Here is a 19,916-nt window from a genome sequence, read left to right as displayed (position 1 = left end):
TCAATCATTGATCCACTTATCCCCAGAAATGTATTCGATATAGCCTACGGGGGTTTGGTAGTTTTGGTGGCAAATAATGTTAGATCTAGACTTTTCCCTACCTTAATACCTTAGTGAAATGACGCCCTTGAAAAAGAAGTACTTGGTGAAGAAGGATGAACTATGGATTAAGATTTGCCTAATTTAATTGCACTTGCCCCGTGTGGGGCTATATCAGAGGAATATATAATTTAGCCTAAAGTCGGGTAAATCAAAGTATCCGGATAGTGGGTTCAGAGTGGAAAGGTTTTATCCTCATGCCAGCGGTAAGTAGATCCGGACGTGCGCAGCGCGGAGAGATACCGGGCAGCTCCAGTGTGGGAGAGAAAGGGAAGCACTGAGGAAAAAGGAGAGAGCTTGGTAGATGGAGTAACGGAGAGGAGTAGTCCACGTATTACCATGCCGAGATTTGGACTCCATAAACTACATGCAAAACCTCCCAATCTACGACATTATTGATAGAAAAGGTATGTGAAGCGTTGTTTTTGTTATCGGTGGGGTTTTTCGGGCGACGGCGAGTAAGCTTCGGCATCTGTGAAACGTGAAAAAAGTTGAGATAGGTCGGCTATTGTGAGCTGCGGTCTCTGAAAGAAACCAGCCGCCGCTGCTTTCTCTGTCTCTTTGGAGAAGTTTAGCGCCAACAAAACTATCTTATTCTAATTATATCGTGTTTTATGACACTGGAGAGTGGATTGTAGCATGTTTATTTGCCCGTGTTTTATAGCTACATTGTTCTGAACTGGTGCTGGAGAGGAATGGTGTTTTTTTTTAAACAATATCTGCTTAGCGCACGGGTGCCATCGTTTCGTTAAAGTGAATGGATTTAGTTGGGGGATGGGGGTTGGAAACGAAACAGTCTGGAGGCATCTATTTGCCTGAAACGCTTTACTTTTTGCTTTTTGAAAACAAGTCATCGGTTGCAGGTTGCATTGAAATAGTGAAAAGTTTAACTGACGTGTAATCTTTTTGACCTCTATCTAAAGATAGGTACAAGCTACAAGTTTAGTTGCAGTTTAATATTTTACAATGGTCGCGCACCAGCAGATGCATCTTTTGTACCTGCAGGCGATGGTTTCGGATTTGAAGTGATTTGGGCTAGGTTCGGTCACTTATTAACCTCTCATAAAGCATTAATACCTAACCTATGACCAGACACGCCAAAAGTAAATAATGTAACAGCTAGCCTAGATTTTATATAAAGTAGCCTACTCCTGCACAGACATGGCACCGACTTGCTTTTTGTCTTTGTACAGATAGCTGTGCTACCCACACAAAGCTTGAAACGAAGTAAGGCAGCTGTAAACGATTCTTTGTCCATTTAAAAAAAAACACCAAATATATATTCCCCCACTAGTTTTACCCTTAATGGTACCTCGTAAAGATCCAAAGGAGCACCGCTTGTGTGTAATTTACTACAGCAGCTTTTTTCTGTTTGTATAACTCCTGCTATTGATCTTAGAAACCAATTTTAGGTTAATGAAATGGGCAGTCGTTGAAATATGTGTATTAACGTGTTATTAAGATGAGAATTTTTGTCCAAATTATCCATATGAATCCTCAGAAAGGCAGGTCTTTAGTGGTAGACTAAACATTTCAGAAGTATGAAATGTATGGCAATTCCATACAGATTTTTTTTTTGAACACTATGAAAAGGGCATGTACACATAAGGACACATTCTTTACTGTTGGATTCATCACTAGGGAAATTAAACCTTTATCTGTTCTCATATTGCCATATTTTTTCTCATTATGTTATTTCAGCTGATTGGTGTTTTCATGAAGTTGCCGTTTGGATAAATAAGGTTCTACTGTTATAAAATGCACATAGTTGGTGTCTGACAATGTGCAGAAGTGGCAGCAGTGCAGGCTTAGATCTAGTCACCTGACCTCTCTACCTTATCTTATTCCCACATGGCAGCGATTTAGCCATTTATCAACCTAACCATCGCTTGTCAAGGCATTTAAAAGAGTCTGGGGGAAGTGCACAGTAAAGAGAGGAATACGGTTTGCAGCATTTATCTCCACAAGTTGCCAACTCAGGGGGTGATAATTGCAAATAGCCTAATTGTCTCAATTGCTTATTTACTCTTTTGAGCTTGATTAGTAGTAATTATTATAGATTATTTTCTCCACCGACCAGGTCGATGAAAATTGCTTTTATACAGGCTAAAGCTTTCTAACACACTGATTTTAACCATATTGTATTTTGTTTCCAGGTGGTTCTGTGAAGATCACGGTACGATAATGGGGAAACACTTGATTTCACTGCTTGTACTGCTCCTGCAGCTCCTCTGTGGCTGTGCAGGGAACCAAAGGATGGTGAGGGCAGCCTCCATGCAATTCACTCACTCCGTTTACAATGCAACCATATATGAGAACTCTGCTGCTAAGACTTACTTAGAGAGTCATGCCAAGATGGGTATCTATATCACAGACCCGGCCTGGGAGATACGGTACAAAATAGTCTCTGGAGACAATGAGAACCTGTTCAAAGCGGAGGAATACCTGCTGGGAGATTTCAGTTTTTTGCGAATAAGGACCAAAGGAGGCAGCACTGCCATTCTGAACCGGGAGGTTAAAGACCACTACACGCTGACTGTTAAAGCTGTGGAACGAGGCACCAATTTGGAGTGTCGCACCAGGGTTAAGGTGCAGGTACTGGACACCAATGATCTGAGGCCTCTATTCTCACCGACTTCCTACAGCATCTCTCTGCCAGAGAACACGGTCATACGCACAAGCGTGGCCAAAGTCACGGCAACAGACGCAGACATCGGTACTAATGGAGAATACTACTATAGTTTCAGAGAGTGGACGGACATGTTTGCAGTTCATCCAACAAGTGGCGTGGTGACACTGACTGGCAAACTGGACTATTCTGAGACCAAGCTGTACGAATTGGAGATCCTTGCAGTGGACAGAGGCATGAAGCTGTATGGGAGCAGTGGCTTCAGTAGCATGGCCAAACTTGCAGTTAGGGTGGAACAGGCCAATGAACACGCACCTGTAATCACGGCTGTCACCCTGGCCCCTTCAGATGCTGATCGTGACCCCACCTACGCTATTGTGACAGTGGAAGACAATGACCAGGGACCAAATGGAGAGATAGCATCATTAAGTGTTGTGGCAGGTGACCCCCTTCAGCAGTTCAAGGCTGTGAGAACCAGTCCTGGGAGCAAGGAGTATAAAATCAAAGCGGTCAAAGATGTAGACTGGGACAGCCAGCCTTTCGGATACAACCTCACTTTACAGGCAAAGGACAAAGGAAGCCCCCCTCAATTTTCATCTGCTAAATTGGTTCATGTTACTTCTGCACAGTTTAAAGTGGGCCCTCCTAAATTTGAAAAAGCCGTTTACAGGGTCAATCTCAGTGAATTTGCCCCTCTTCATACACCTGTTGCTATGGTAACAGCTTTGCCCAAATATCCACAGCTAAAATATGCTTTTAGACACAAGTCTGAAAAGAACAGATTCGCTATTAATCCAGATACTGGCTTAATCACCACAGCAGGACACATCAATGCTGATTATGCACCTAGATTTGAGCTGGAAGTTACCACCAGTGACAAAAAGGCAGCAACTAAAGTAATCATAGATGTGATTGATGTGAACAACAATGCGCCTGAGTTCCAGCAGACATCCTACAAGGCCAGTGTTGATGAGAATGTACCTGTAGGGACCAGTGTGGTAGTCGTTAAAGCCACTGATCTAGACAGAGGTGAGAATGGCTATGTGACCTACAGCATTACCAATGTGAGCCCGCAACCATTTGTCATCGACTACTTCTCTGGTGTTGTCAGTACTTCAGAGGTTCTAGATTATGAGCTCATGCCAAGGATTTACAATCTCAAAGTCAGGGCATCAGATTGGGGATCCCCTTTCCGCAGAGAGGTGGAGGCATCAGTCACCATAACACTAAATAACCTGAATGACAATAAGCCTCTATTTGAAAATGTAGACTGTGAAGTCACTGTGCCAAGAGACCACGGCGTGGGAGAGCAGATAACAACAGTGTCTGCCATAGATGCTGATGAACTGCAGCTAGTACGGTACAATATTAAAGCTGGAAATGATCTTGATCTGTTTGAACTGAACCCAAACTCTGGGGTGCTCTCGCTGAAGCAGACACTGAGTGAGGGAGAGGCAGCCAAAGTGTCCTTTCATAGTTTACAAATCACCGCAAGCGATGGTGAACACGAGACTCAATCAGTGATCATGAATATAACAGTCATCACAGCGCGCAAGCCGGTCCAAGTAAAATGTGTGGACACTGGTGTTGCCACAATGTTGGCAGAAAAGCTGCTTCAGGGCAGCAAGATTCACACACAAACCGAACCAGAGGATAACTTTATGGACATTCACTCAGTCAACCGCTATACTCCTCAATTTGCAGAATCTTTTCCGAGTGTCATTGAGGTTAGAGAGGACCTTCCTGTTGGGGCCCGGATCGTCCATTTAAGTGCCACAGACACAGATAGTGGCTTCAACGGGAAACTAGTGTATGTTATTTCAGGAGGAGATGCAGAGAGCCGCTTCATTGTAGAAATGGAAAGTGGTTGGCTTTTGGTTCATTCTCCTCTCGACAGGGAAACAACAGACCATTACACACTCAACGTCACGGTGTATGATCTTGGTATACCACAGAAATCGTCATCACGCCTCTTGGATGTTAAGATCTTAGACGCTAATGATAATAGCCCTCAATTTTTGCAAGATTCATATTCAGTTGAAATAAGTGAGAACACACCCGTAGGAACAGAAATTATCCAGGTGGATTCAACAGATAAGGACCAAGGGGATAATGGACTCATCAAATATTCAATTTTGGCAGGCACAGATCATTTTTCGATCAATGAGGAGACTGGTTTGGTGACTGTGACAAAGCCATTGGATCGTGAGGTCCATCCAGTGTATATTTTGAAGATTGCGGCCCGTGACCAGGCAGTGAGTGAGCCGCAGCTAGTGTCCACAGTGTTGCTTAAGATCATCTTGGAGGATGTCAATGATAATCCACCTAAATTTGTTCCCCCCAATTACCGTGTGAGGGTGAGGGAAGACCTTCCTATTGGTACTATTATCATGTGGCTGGAGGCTCATGACCCTGATATTGGACCATCCAGCCAGGTACGATATAGCCTTATCGATAATGGAGACGGGAATTTTGAAGTTGACAAACTCAGCGGTGCTGTGCGGATTGTGCAAAATCTAGATTATGAGACAAAGCAGGTGTACAATCTTACAGCAAAAGCTAAAGACAAAGGGAAGCCTATGTCTTTGTCATCAACCTGTTTCATTGAAGTGGACGTGGTGGATGTGAATGAGAATCTCCACTGGCCTTTTTTCCCATCATTTGTGGAAAAGGGATTTATAAAAGAGGATGCACTTGTTGGGACTTCGGTGATGAAAGTAACTGCTGCAGATGACGACAATGGCAGAGACGGGGAGATTCGATATTCCATACGGGATGGATCTGGCCTTGGGATATTCACCATTGATGAGGAGACTGGTGAGTTTCTTCTCATTCGTCTATGTCATTATTATACAGCTATGTGAAGAGTCTTTCTGTTTACCATTAATCTCTAAAGATTCCAAATGGGTATGCATCAGTTTGAAATAATTAGCATAAGGAAAGTTTTACGCATCTAGAATTTATCACTATTACTATTTAGCTACTTTATGTCACTGTGCATGACGGTGAGGTAAGGGAGGCTTCCAGGAGGCGGGTGAGCTTCCTGATTCCAATCATTTTTCTCTTTCGGGAGAATTGATGACAGGAACAGATGGACCAGCTGTCTCTCAGACCTGCAGTGGACATTCCTAAATAGTTGCTGTGGAACTAAGAGAATTCTGAGTGATTTCACCTCCTCTTTCACCCCAATCATGCTCTCACTGCATAACTGCAAACTCCTTTTTTGGTTCCAATTCGGAAAAATGGACACATTTCTGGCCACATGATATGCTATAAATTCGTTTCACCTAAGGTTGATTTTTTTTTCTAATTTCATTTTTTTTAAAACCATTTAGTCTTTATAACAGCACGTTTTGGATCTTCTGTTGATGGCAGGATTTGCTTGCTGGCTCCTTATGATCTTGTAGGAAATGTATTAATACTTGCCCAGCTGCCCAGAACCTTTTTAACACCTGTGCCAGAGAGTCAAAATAAGCAGTCTGGAATTCCAACAGTTCCTGCCACAAAAATCTAACGATCACCTGATTTGGATGTTTCAGACCTGGCTTGCTGCCCTCCTTTTTAAACTTAGTAACCACATTCTTGGGTGGCTTAATGTGAGTTTTTTTCCCCCGTTTTAAAATTAAATTCTCTTCTGCAGTATACATATTTAATGTCTAAATGAGGCAGTGAAACTTAATGCATAATACATCGTTTTTTCTTGGTATATGTAACCTCAAAGGTTCATATCTGCATAAGAAAGCTGGAAATGTAATTTAGTTCACTGACTTTTACTGGTGTAAAAGTGGTTTATATCATAAGTTTAATGTTTATTAAGAATCGGATCGATGTGAATTATTTAAGGAAATTGACAGGAAGTTTCCTCAGTGAATCTGTGGGGAAATTACTTTCCTTCGGCTAGTAAATTTAGCATGAGGGGATCAGCTGTTATGAAGGATCTCTCCTCAAGGACTGTGTCGGCTGTGGTGTGTGTCCAGTCTTCGTTTGCTTGTTCTCTGTGTGGTAGCTGTTGGTTTGTAATAACGTTGCAGAGATGCTGGGGACATTTAAACTTAAATTTTTGACTGCCATATGTGTTTCATGCTAGAATTATGACTTTCATTTTGTACGTTTTCCCCAAATTATTGAGTTGACGTAATAATGCAGGTTTACAGTGGAGTACATAACTTTCTAGTGGATACATGTTTTGACAGTGTGATGCTGTATTCTTGAAAATATCTTGATGTTGGTCTATTCTAGAGTGACTGGCACCCTTCTTTGGGGCTACTTATAATTTGAAATCCTGTATAGGGTACAGATTCAGGGAGCCTGGCTTCATCTTATGACTTAATCCTCAAGGCCTATATTAAGTGATTTATGATGGGTTGGGTTGTGTTATTATGGATCACATCTGAGGTCAGTAGACAACCAAATACAGCTAAGGTGGTAATGCCCCTCCTATGATTTCACTAGATGAAGGGTGTGGTTCGTTAGGGGTGTGAGGTTATTGTATGCATTTAGAATATATGTTGCTAAAAGGAAAATATAAGCATGGGTGTACACCCTATTATATGTTCAGTGGTGTTACAGTGGTGCAGCTGCATGTTGTGACTCTTGACCAAAATGTATTAAAATGGGTTAAAATTAGAAAACAAATGAAAAAGTGGTACAAGGAAAAATGCCAGAAGCCACACACCTTCAGTTCTGGAATTTGTTTTTTAGAGTGGCAAGGACTGAGGGAAGACTGCTGAAGTCTGTTCCTGGTTTACTTGACAACTATAATTTTGAGCCCATGCACGTGTGTTTGTCTTTACTATGATAAGCATTAGGGTTGGGCGGTATCCAATTTTTGACACCGTTAAACCTTCCCCAAATTTTCCCACAGTATACGGTATTACCGTCTGATTAAAAATCACATTGTAGGGCTTGGAGGGAGCCGCCAATTCCAAATGATGAATTTATGTAGTCGCTGCTGTACCGTTTCCCACCACAAGGTGGCTGCAGTGCACTTCAACTGTGATTTTCACACGACAAACATGTGATGCATGTTCCAGTTTTATTCTCTGAACATCAGAAACGGAATAGCAAACGTTACATATTTACAACATATTTACAGTGGATGGTCCTGCTTGGGCAGCAGCAGCAGCGGGGGGCTTTGAACTGGACGAAATGTTCATCCTCGCAGCTGTTAGTGGGTGACTGATTCTGAGATGGGCACGTAAAACGACAAAAGGACCGGTTCGGGGCTATGTAGCCAGACTAGGTAGCTGGCTTAGCTTGCTAGCTCTATGCTAACGTCCGCCTAGCTTGCTAGTTAGCCTGGCTAGCTAACATCAATATGGCTAGCCTAGTTCGCACCGGGGGTGATCTTCGAAGAATTGTCGAATAGTTGTTAGTTGAATAGTATGATCGCTTCTAACTAGTTAGTCTTTTTTGACAGGTTATTTATTTGACAAATTACATTGTTTACAAAAAGTTCTGTCATCACTTTCATAGCATCTTCAACCACACAGACAGTGGTGCTGGATAAACACTCTTAAGGCGTTTATTATATATATGCGCACATTGGGCAGCAGAATTTTTTTTTATGACGGTAATGAAACACCGTTGCTTTTTTCAAATACCCCGGGATACCGTATTACCGCCCAACCCTAATAAGCATTGCATTTGGTGATTGATTAAATGTCTGGCTATGCATGAAACTAGAGGCAAAGTGTAGAAACCCTGTTTCTGGTAGAGTAGGTGTTGAGATTTAACAAATCTGAACAAAACATGTATTTTATAAAAGAGAAAAAAACTTGACTGTATACTATAGATAGTGTTGCAGGTTACAGCGTAAAATGGCAGGTGAGATTAGTGATCTGTGTCTGAATAGGTAAATGGGTATACATATCAAAGTGCAGAAATTAAACCAGTAGCCTAAACGTTCTTTTATATTTTAGAGTCTACCAAAAAAAAACATTGGAGGCACTTTTAAAGATAACCGAAACTACAAAAATTCCTGCACTTAAGTACTTTTCACCGTTGCACACCTAGCTTGCATTACTAACAAAGACAACACATTTGAACAAAGAAAATGGCCTATCTAGAGGCTACTTAGGGTGAATAATGTGAGCATCATTGTAAAATGTTTGGCAAAAAAATAATTTCTACCTTGATGTTTGCCAAACATAAATCATTATTGATAGATTATCAAAATTGTAATCGATTAATAGGGAAGTCCCAAGCCGATCTAAGATCTAAATTAGACCCAACTGATCGGTATCGGTGTTACGAACACAGGAGGGACCCAAACGCAGGACACGGACAGAGTGGAGTTGGTAAGAAAAAAGGTTTTATTGTAAAGGAGGATCTGGATGAGGAGCTGATGGCAGGGAATGGGAATCCGGTGGCAGCAGGGGTGAGTGATGGTAAAGAGGAGCGGGGCTTGGCGTGAGCGTGGAATGAGGGGAAGCGTAGTAGGCAGGGGTAGCTTGGAGGCTAGGAGGTTGCTAGCAGGCAGGCAGGGAGATAAGCAGGAAGACAGGCAGGCGAGTGATGATCCTGGGACACAAGAGAGGCTGGTTAGTAACATGAAACACGAAGAGACAAAATCACTAGGAGTTCACACTAAATTGGCCTGGAAGCGTATCTACCACTGAGGTTGAAACAACAATCCGGCGAAGAATGGTTGAAGAGCTGGGGTAGATATACTGCAGGCAGATGAGCTGATGAGAGGCAGGTGAGCAGACTGGGAGAGGTGATGAGCCGATTGCAGACAGGTGTGCGGGATGAGCAGAGCCAGGAGCCAGGAGAACGAGGAAGGGAGACCACGCCCACGCCAATACACACACAAACAAAACATAGACAGAGAGAGAGACAGACAGGGGAGCATTAGTAAGGGGAAACACAAGGAAACACTAGGGAATCTTCGGGGGTACGGCCACGGCCCTAACATATCGGCTATGTGACGCCCAAAATTTTTACACAATATCAGTTTTGAAAAGAAAATGTTGAAATGTTTTTGTCTCACAGCAGAAGTGGTATGGCACCACAGGACTATGAGACGAGGAATTATAAAGCTGTGTTTTGTTTTCTTTTGGCTGTTTGTTCCATATGCAAAATATGACCCCTCAGGGTGTCTGAAACTTGTATATAGTTACTAGTAAGTCTTGGCCCACACATAAAAAAATGAACCCAGGTGAGGTGTGTGAGTGGGCTCGGATCAGGCTAATTCTGTCATTTGTCTGTGCTCAGGCACCGCTGTTGGTGTAATTGAGTTATTTAAGGCCCTGACATACTTGGTGGGGGCAAGGTATGCTGCCAACTTGATTGATTTATGGTTGAATTTCAAACTGCTGTCCAAGATCACTTTGTACTGAATACCACCCTATTCTCATTTAAGTCAATTTCAAGTAACAGAAACCCTTTTATGGAAACCACTTCATATTCCCTAGATATAGTTCCTTCCTGCTACAGTCCTAAGGGAGCCATGGCAACTGTTTGCCCAAACACTCTCTCTATTATTAACAGCTCTCTGGCCACTGGCTCAGTGCCATCTTATTTTAAACCTACCCTTGTCCAGCCTCTTCTCCGGCCCCACTTTCTTGCTATGGGACAATTTTTCCAGTTCTCGCTTTTATCTGATCTATTAGAGAAAGTTTACTAACAGCAAGTGACTTCATGAACAAAGCTGGTTTCTGCTCATGTCAACAACGGCATCTTAATTTTAAAGTACCATGAATGTAATGCTGGGCAGTGCTCTGTTGTACTTGTTGTTGACCTAGTGATGCTATTTAAATTTATTATATTAACACATGGTAGAGTAGAGGTCTTCATAGGTGAGAACAAAAGTTCTCTAACCAAAACATAGGCCTATCTGTGTGGCCTACTTTTAATAACAGATAGACCCTGATATCCCTCGACACAGGAATGATTAGACCCAGACCTGAGCAAACTGCTATGTTGAAGTTGTATGTGGAAAAATGCTTGATTTCATACTGTAATTCCATAATGTTGTTTTCAAATTTTCATCAAGGGGAACATTTCTTCTTAAAACTTAAGTTGAGCTCAGAATACATAGGCTACATCAACAAAAGCAGTTTGTTTCTAAAATGTCAAATGAACAAGAGAAATTAGGGCTGTTAATAAGGACAAATTTATATTTTTACTTATTTGTGTCTTTGCTGTGATGGAGTCAGATTACCGTTGCCATAATCTAAGAGCAGGTGACAGCCAATGAGATCCTAATGTTAATTAAGGATTGCCTATTTATGTAGGCTAATGAACAAATCGTCCACTTGTGTTAAAGTTAAAGCTGGTGCTGTGGCTGCATCTCCTGTAGGTTTGGCTTTTGTGCCCTGCAAAACGATAGACGGAGTTCCCTACGAGAACTGCTGTCAAACCACAATGTATCCTCCTGGACCCGGATTTCATATTCCAACCAGTCTGCCAGTTCCAGGAGAGTGGGGATGGGTACCTGGTGTGCGTGAATAACTGTCAGTGTATGTATATACTTGACATTTACCAAATCTTATACATACTAGGATTTCCAGAAGAAGGTAGAAGGTAGGAAAGAGGTAGAAGGGGAAAAGTGAGATGAGTGCATGTGTAAAAGCGCATTCCAAGAATTCTATTCAGTAAATTCGTTCATGACAATTCAGTCATGTTTTTTAAATACCTTATACTTAGTTGCTTTATCATGTAGGCCTAACTGCTTAGTTCTTTTTGGTGTATTGCGCACTCAAGTGCTTTTGGCAAAGTGCTTTTAATATGTTATATAATCAAGCACACAAAGGGTAATATAAAATTTGAATAGAGCAAAGGCGTACAAACACCTATTACACTGCTAACAATTGCCATAGTATTCAAGTATTCAACAATTGTCTCAGTGCTAAATTTGAGGAGTTTGGAAAGGCAAAGTTTTGCTTTTTTATGAGAGAGCAACACTACTCAGTGATCTGCAGTGAAGAATGTCTATTGCTTAACACAACTATTAAACTTGGCCTAGATCAGTGCCACCAATAATCCAAGGGGTAGGGAGGGATGATGTTTGCTATGGGCTGTGCTTGATATGCTTGATTGATCCATGTGCTTCAAAATGAAGGAAGGATAAAAGTGCACTGATCTTAGGCCACACTGTTGAGTACAAATGCACTAATGTTGTCACTCTGAGTACTCTGAAGGAAATAGTGAATTCAGGCACAAGGATACCAGCAGCTATGCCATTAAATTCTTTTTTCTAAACCACTTTCTGAGACTGCAAACAAGCAACTTGCTTCGAACACTTATTTGTACGCTTGAATTGAAATGATGTAGTATTGAAGGTGACCAGAAGTGTCTATGCAGAGTGTGTTCATTGTAGATGCAACACAGATGCTCATTATATAATGTATGCATTGCCCTTTCTTGTTGGATAATGTATGCATTGCCCTTTCACTTGAAGTTGTTTGCAGCCTGTGCTGTGAAAGAGATCTTTGTGAAGGCAAATGAAACAATTTGATGCGTAATGACAAAGCGTGTGTGTTTTCCAGCCCCTTAAAAATATGCCTTCTCCTGCTCTCTTTCTACAGTGTCCTATTGAGGTAAGCTGACCCTTAGCGATGAGAGATAAGAAAGGTATGCGGTGAATTGCTTGGGTTCACATGTTTGGATGAGACGCAGGCTAGTATTGGCTGATGGTCTATTTTCAGGCATCAGACATGATTGACCAAAAGTGAGAACTCTTACCCATAATTTTTCATTCAATGGCTGTAAGTTTGAGATAAAAGTGGGACTGCAAAGTGGCACATGATTCCAAGTAGTCTTTGCTTGAGTGCTGTCGCTGTGGAGACGGGACCAGGAATGTGCAGCGGGCCAAAGTTGATTGTAGGGTGCTAAATGAAAAGCACACGTTCTCCAGTTAAAAGTTTGTTGTTCTCTCAGTCCATTAAATCTTTTTAAAGAAACTTAAATGTGCCTCGTGCAGAGGATGTGCTTCCTTGTGTGTTCATTCTTGTCATGCTAATGCTGGATTTTGGCTAAATATGGTTCAATTTCATTAGGTCTATGTATTGCACCTCTGTTAAAGTATTGTTATTGATTTTATACCTTTACACCTAACCCTAACCTTTCACAGTGGGGCCCAGGAACATCCATGAAGGTTATGTATATTAGCTTATTTCTTTAAAACTAACCCTAAACTTAACCAACCAGAGCCATTGTCCTAAACAGCACTGTCAAAATCTTTTTTTTTTTTTGGCACAGTAGCTTTGAGTTTTGGCATCTAGGAGGCATCTCTTTTCTTTAGGCTATAATAGGGTATAGTTCTGTCAGCCAAATAGGTGAACTATCATTTAACTGAATTCCAGATATAGACTAAATTATAAACCATGTCTATAAAAAGAACTCTGAAACATTCCGTATATCAGTCAGTTTGCATTAGTTCATGTTTTAAAAAATCCAAGCATCTTCATCATGGGCACATCGGAGCATCTTTACCAAGGACTTGTCTTCTCAAATCTGGCAGAGATTTAAGCAATGCTGACATGCTTTTATCCTTTTATTCAAATTTCAGCCACTCTTTCAGGCACTTATGACCAATTTCATACTCTCTGATGCTTGACAAGTGACAGCCTGAACACAAATACAACAAGGCACGATGCATAATTATCTGACACAAAGACCACATGGATGTGCAGACATCATCTGGCCAAATGTGTGTGCACATGCATGTGGTCTTTGTGATAAACAGATCTTTAAGATAGGGCTGACAATACTATATTTAATTCACAAGGGAAACCAAGGCCTTTGTAAAGAGGTTCAGTTTTATCTGATGTGATTTTTCTTTCACTGGCCCAGTTGGAATGGGGTTTGCTGCTCTGACGGGGTTCATGTAATGCAATGAACCTTACCTTATTGGTTATTCTTCAGTGTCAGTATGATGCATTGGCTTTCAAAATACAACTGACTGAGCATCAAAATAAAATGGTACATAAATCCTGAGGTGAAGTGAGAGACAACTTCTTTGAGTCAAACTGAGACATGAAGATGGACGCGTCTTTTGATTGATGTTGCTATTCATTGTGTCCCTTGTACTGTGCTACCTAACAATCAGTCGACACAGTTGAAACCACATTCTACAGGAATGTTTCTTCAGTGCCACCAGGGCAAATCTAACACTTTCCACTTACTACAAATACCAATCTCTTCTCATGGAGAAAGTGCAGGAGACGTACAGTGTGACACACTGTACAGTAGGGCTGGACCCGAATATTCGACTATTCGGATATTCGTTCGTTGGGTAGGTATTCGGTTTTCAATTTTGGGATTCGGATATTCGTTTTTTTAAATGTAATTTTATATGTAATGATCGCTGCTTGGGTGTCTATATATTGACGTCACACTTCCGCTCTTGCGGAGTCAGAGTTTACTTTTGTATGGGGAAGTCGCTTGTCTGAGCCCTTGTCTCTAACTTTATGTTATACCGTAAAACTTCAATTAAAAGCCGAGTCCCTTTTACTGGCCGGATGTGGCTACAAGTTTTGACAAATTACGGCCGGTCTCAATTAGAAGCCGGTTGCCATTGACGCTGCGAAGCAGTTTATTTTTTTTTACTTGCATTCAAACGTCAGTCACATTTGCTGATCGCCATGGTGGCACAGAGAAAAAACTACGACCTGAAATTCAAGCTGTCAGTTGTCAAATTTGCTGAACAAAACTCAGGAGAAGCAGCAGCAAGACATTTCTCCGTTGATCTTTTTTCGGCTTTCATCCTTTCTAAGGTAGGCTACCGGTATTTTGATACGGGGCTCTCCCTCTCTCTCTCTGTGTGCTTTAGAACGTAACCGCTGTGAAACATGCAGAAAATAACGTTTAATTTCTCTGATTCACCGGCTTTCTCGCTACCACCGCTCCTTCTCTTCATTCACTTTCTAGCTCGCTCGACCACCGCTCGCTCGCGCTCTCGCTCACTCGCTCTCTCTCTCTCTTGTGCGAAAGGAATTAAAGGCCTGTCCCATATAGACACCTGTCCCAAATATAGGCCGGTTGAGTTCAGTGTTTGAAGCAAATAAAAGCCCGTGCTATTAATTGAAGTTTTATGTATGTTAAGTATGTTTTCAGCGCTGTGTTTTTGTGAGGAGGAACTGTGACTATGTGTGAACTTTGTCGGGTGAACTGTTGCCCGTGTATGGAAAGCCAAGCAGTTTTTGAAGTTTTTTTGAGATCGTGGATGTTGTGATATATAGCAGCCTACAATCCACATGTAGCAGAATAAAATTTAGCATGTCTAGCATGTTCAACCAGTGTGATCCATCACAGCTTAAAACACCATTGTTTGTAAAATTTACAAAGATAGAATTGGTTCAACAGGAGGTACACAATGAACCTGTTCAGTCATTTTCAAGGGAAGCACCCAAAGGAAAATGCTGAAATCGTAAAATTGCACGGGCTCAACAAATTGCTCAAGGGCATTGTGGAGAACAGCTAAAGCAACCGACCTATGTTGCCTTCAAGTGCTGTTTCAAATACCGTAATTACACGTTGAGCACACATGAATGAGCCAACAAAGTGGCCTGAGAAAGTCTTAATTTTCTCTGATACTCAAGTTGCCAAGATGTGATATTTATAGGTCGGAGAGCATGGAAGCCGTATCAACAACGAACAGTAAAACAAATTCATTTTATTGTTATATGTTATTGTTTGGCAATCCATGTAATTAATTAGTACTGTTGCAAATTTCTATTTTCACTCTTCATTTAACTTTGTCACACATTTATTTTTTTTAATAACTTTTATTAAAACATCAGTTACATGATGCACACTTTCTTTTTATTTTGCTGCTGCAAAGTAGCTCTGTGCCAAAATAACAAAACAAAAAACAGCCAACAAAACTACTTTTGTAACAGGATCCAGATTATTTCCGACCTAAAGCACTTGAACCTCATTGACCTCATTGTTATTGAAAGTGTGAATAGTGTATGTTTGATGTGGTCGTGTTAACTTCAGTGGAGCTTTGGTTGACATGGGGGTGAGTAGATAATGACATTATTTCATTTTGAGGTGAACTGTTAGGAGGATGTGTCAAAGAGCAGCAGTAGAACTTACTGAGACCTATATTTCACAGAAGCTTATCTATCCTCCAAAAATGTTTTTTTCCAGAGAACCCAGTATGATGATGTGAACACAGTTAGGTCTATGTCTGCAGAAAAGAATTCAAGGAGACCATGTGTTTCTCTCATTGTTATCAGAGGAGCGGGCAGAGCTCTGGAGGGACAGCAGTACAGTAACTGCTCCTAAATAATAATGTGATATTAAAACAAGGAGCATTGCTTTAAGGCCTGTTCAAAGGCCTTTTGAAATAACACTGTTCCCAGTGACAATGGGAGCTGTCTTTCTAAGTCCCAATAGCTTTCTCAACTGGAATTAATGCACTAAATTTAACCCCTCAAAAAAAGGAAAGAAAAAGCCATTCAGGCGCGTATCACAGCCATGTATCAGTTGTATCACTCTCTTTCATTCACTCAAGAATTTTTATTCAGGCTTTTTCCTCCGCTCACTTGCAATAAATGCGGATATTCAGTTTTCCTTAGGTATGATTTTTTTTTCCAATGTTTTGTAATAGGGCTACCATGCAAAGACATTATGAATATCGGCAATGTCTGCTGATTTGGTAATACAGTTATCGCCTTTTAAGGCAATAGGATTAGGTTGATATACAGCACGAGTCACAGTGCTCTTCATTGTTAAGATGGTGAAATTATGCAGTTTGTCTAAAGTATAATTTACCCTCAAGCTAGCAATGACAGCAATTTTTCTGCCAGTAGTGATAGTATACAAAATGCACAGTGATGCATGAAGTGGAAATGGTATGGGGCTAGCTCATTGGCTCAGTGGGCCATAATTGTTTGTCCAGGATATTGAAGGAGATTAGACGGACATGGCTTTTGCGTGATACTGTGTCCTCATGCATCTGCTTGATTATCTCCCAGACCTACCCTACTGTATTATGACCCCTCTGAGACCATTAAACAAAACAATGGACACCAGTCTGTGACCTCAATATGAATCAAACAGCCAAAGTACCTAAGCCTGTTCATAGCTATAGATGTATTTGAGTTTATAGATATAAGTCTAACTTGAAAACAATAGAAAGATCAGTTTGGCATGCCTCTCTAAACTATTTTCCTGACCACTACAGAGCCTGAGAATTCTTTAAACCAATTTCAATATAAACGATCGGGGATGAAAATTACCAATCAGTATAGTCTAATCCTCAGATAGACATGTTTTTCTAACGGCATGAAAGAAACTAGAAGAAATTTCCTTGGAACACAAGAACAAAAGATAATTTGTAGTGACAAAAGCCTTTAATTGCTAGTTCACCTTGGACCAACAATCACTTTCTCATCATATTGTATTTAAATGAAAACTTCTGGAAATGCCCTAACCCTAACCCTACCCTAACCCTTTTCTTTTTGCCTTGGACCGCACTTTAGATCTCTGAATTTCTCAAAAGTTTCAGGGATTAATACCAACAGGCTAAAACTTTTTGAAGCACAGATCTTGGCTGCAGATGTCTGGGAACTCTGGTACGATGTGATATTAAGTTGCTGGGGAACAGGAAGCTTAGTTCAGGACTTTTTCTAATACACTAGGCCCTACAATGTGGTCGTGGAATTTGAAGCATTTTGCCAGGGCTGTGGAGAGAGAAGGGGGGAGAAAGCGCTGAGAAAGTTTATGTAAGCATGTGAGCAAGAGGCCTAAGAAGGCTGAGGAATGTGGGGTAGGGGTGAACTGAATTAACAGAGGTAGGCTAGTTCAAAGCAAGTTCTAACTTTTCAAGTACAGAAAAAACTAGGGGGGAGCTGGTGTGAGCTGGATTTGCTGATCTTCTAGTTCTTAAAAGATACCGTAATGGTCTCTTATGTTTTCCTGTGCAGTGAACTGATTCTAACAGACAATCACATCTTATTGGGTCTATGGTTACACTGTTTTTTCATATTCATGTAGAATTACGCTCTGCTTGTCACTTGATAGTCAGGTTGATATAGGCAGAATAGTATTGCCCAATTTTGAATTAGTGTCTTTGCTATTTGGAAAAAAAAAACACAGGGGATAAACTGGGTTTTGCAAATCCTAATCCTCTTTTGACAGCATATAATCGTTATTGGTGCTCTAATTTGTTTCAATTGCCAACTTTTGATATCCATGCAGTGAACAGGTTCTTGCAGCTTCTTGAAAGCAAATTTCACCCTATTCTAGCTATTGGTAACTGTAACTGCTCTGTAACTGTAACTAGTTATGGAGTAAACTCTTGGGGACCTATCCCGGACGTTGATTTAAGTGCACACCTAAAATACCTGCTGTTTTTGAGAGTTCAAAAATCATTTGGCTGTGTGAAGGCTCTACCGCACTTCCGCTAAGCTCAGTAACTTTGGAGAACAATGCCAGAGGGCAGAGAGAAGAGCAGAGAAGAAAAAGAAGGGAAAGGGAATCTGGCAGGGGTTGTTGCTCAGTCTGTTTTTTTTTTTGGGCCCAAGGGCAAGTTTTGCAACTGCCTTATGAGTAGTATAGGTGTGTGGGATGGGTGTGGCAGCTAAATTCTTCAGAAGTATCTTTCATGTGGTTTGTGAGTAATTATCCACTAAAAGCCCATGTCCGATGCCTTTTCATATTTTGTGGTGTTTTACACATTTAGACATTTACACACATTTAGGTGTTTCAGGTCAGGTTTTAGGTCAGGTGTTTTTGAGCCTTGTTCAAGATAAATAGAAATAAGAAACCTTGAGCTTGCAAATTGTCATTGACCATTCAAGACACAGTTGTGTGGACCACAGATTTCGTGCAAGATCCAAGGTCATGTTCTTTGTTCTTTCAACTGCTAGTGTTTAACTACAAAATATGAAGCCATCTTCTCTATGCTGATAGTTACAAGGCTGGCAGCCGCCAGCAAAAAGGATGACACTTGTGAGAGTGGAATTGCTCTGCTATGTCAGTGTCTGCCAGTCAAACGGATGAGCACTCAAGCATGGGCATTTCCTTGGCAGAAGTACAAAAGATGTCTCATACTTTCCTCTTTGCCTCCTCTTCTCTCTTGTGCTTTGTCTTATTAGCACGTTTTCTCATCCTTTTGTGTGCATGTGCACACATGACCACCTCTCCTCTGCCTCCTCTTCTCACCCCCAATCCCTCTAACCATTTTCGCTTTTCACCTTTTCATTCATTCTCATCTTAACTCTCCCCTTATTTCTTCTTCTCGCTCTGTTAGTGTCTTAAACATTCGCTCATTTTCCCTGTCCCTCAGTGTTTCTGCTCAGGTTGCCTCAGTTAGATAAGAATTCACATTTCTTATTTATGTCTAACATTTGCAATTTCCTGCACATGGTTTTCCCAGTAGCGATCCTTAGCAAGATCATAATTTGCCATTACTGCAATATGTCGTTTTCCAGGAAAATTTTAATCAATTTATCATTTTATATCTGTTAATCTTATTTTCTGGCTTGCTCCATATGTCTGCTTGTGCTTCTGTCTCTGTATCATCAGGGTTAAGCAGTCAGTTTCACTACATAAAATCAACCATATTGCATTCAAGATATATTGGCCAGTGCTGTTTTTGCCCTGGGACCCTTGGCTCAAGGAAACATTGGGGAGCTATCTCTTTCCCCTGCCTGACTGCCTCCTTTATTACATGCCTCAAGCTAAGTTAAGAGACCTGTAATGATGAGTAATGACAAGAAAGGAACCCTGACTGAAAATACAGGAACTCAAAAAAGCTGAGCTACAGAATAGATGAGCTGTGCACCCCCAAAATCCCCCCTCCCTCTCCTGAATTTGAGAATTTTGTGACAAGTCATTTGGAGTTTTGTCTCTTTTCTGAGAGATCTTTCATCACCTAAGGCAAAAGGTTTGGCTGCTCTCGGTTACAGTCCTTCAGTGCAGTTCATTGAGTTACAGGGAGTGAACAAAGGCTTTTGAGAAGCTGCAGCAGAAGAAAGGGATTCTATGGTGAACTGCTTGAACCTCTACAAAGTCTCCTTATCTCTGCATGCTGTTGTGGACTCTCCTTTATCTGGGCCACCAGTAAACTTTGACTGTGTGATTACAGAGTCTCATGCAAAATGGCAGCACCCATACCTAATAATCACCAGGGTGTGCCTAGACAATGAGCTCACTTTTATTTTTTATCAGATAATAATTAAACCAAATATGGCTGTGAATTCCATTTGCAATTATCAGGGTCCTGTAGGTA

At 41.1% G+C, this 19,916-nt stretch overlaps 1 protein-coding gene across 3 annotated transcripts in view; it reads left to right on the top strand.

The window, feature by feature from the left end:
* The first annotated feature begins 402 nt into the window (after positions 1–402).
* fat1a (FAT atypical cadherin 1a) overlaps positions 403–19,916 on the top strand; it is a 77,504-nt gene continuing 57,990 nt past the window's right edge. For all 3 annotated transcript variants that reach the window (XM_071538297.1, XM_071538296.1, XM_071538295.1), the window contains exons 1-2: positions 403–506; positions 2,256–5,545. In XM_071538297.1, the coding sequence (XP_071394398.1) occupies positions 2,284–5,545 (3,262 nt within the window). In that variant the 5' untranslated portion in view covers positions 403–506; positions 2,256–2,283. The remainder of the gene's footprint in view (positions 507–2,255; positions 5,546–19,916) is intronic.

This window comes from Centroberyx affinis, unplaced genomic scaffold (genome assembly GCF_046629955.1).
Source record: "Centroberyx affinis isolate AG114_WGS23_722 - 3 ecotype Tasmania unplaced genomic scaffold, CSIRO-AGI_Caff_v1 ptg003249l_1, whole genome shotgun sequence".
NCBI classification, from domain to species: Eukaryota; Metazoa; Chordata; class Actinopteri; order Beryciformes; family Berycidae; genus Centroberyx; species Centroberyx affinis.
The sequence above is the reverse complement of the archived record's forward strand: the minus strand, read 5'-3'. Positions and strand labels throughout refer to the sequence as shown.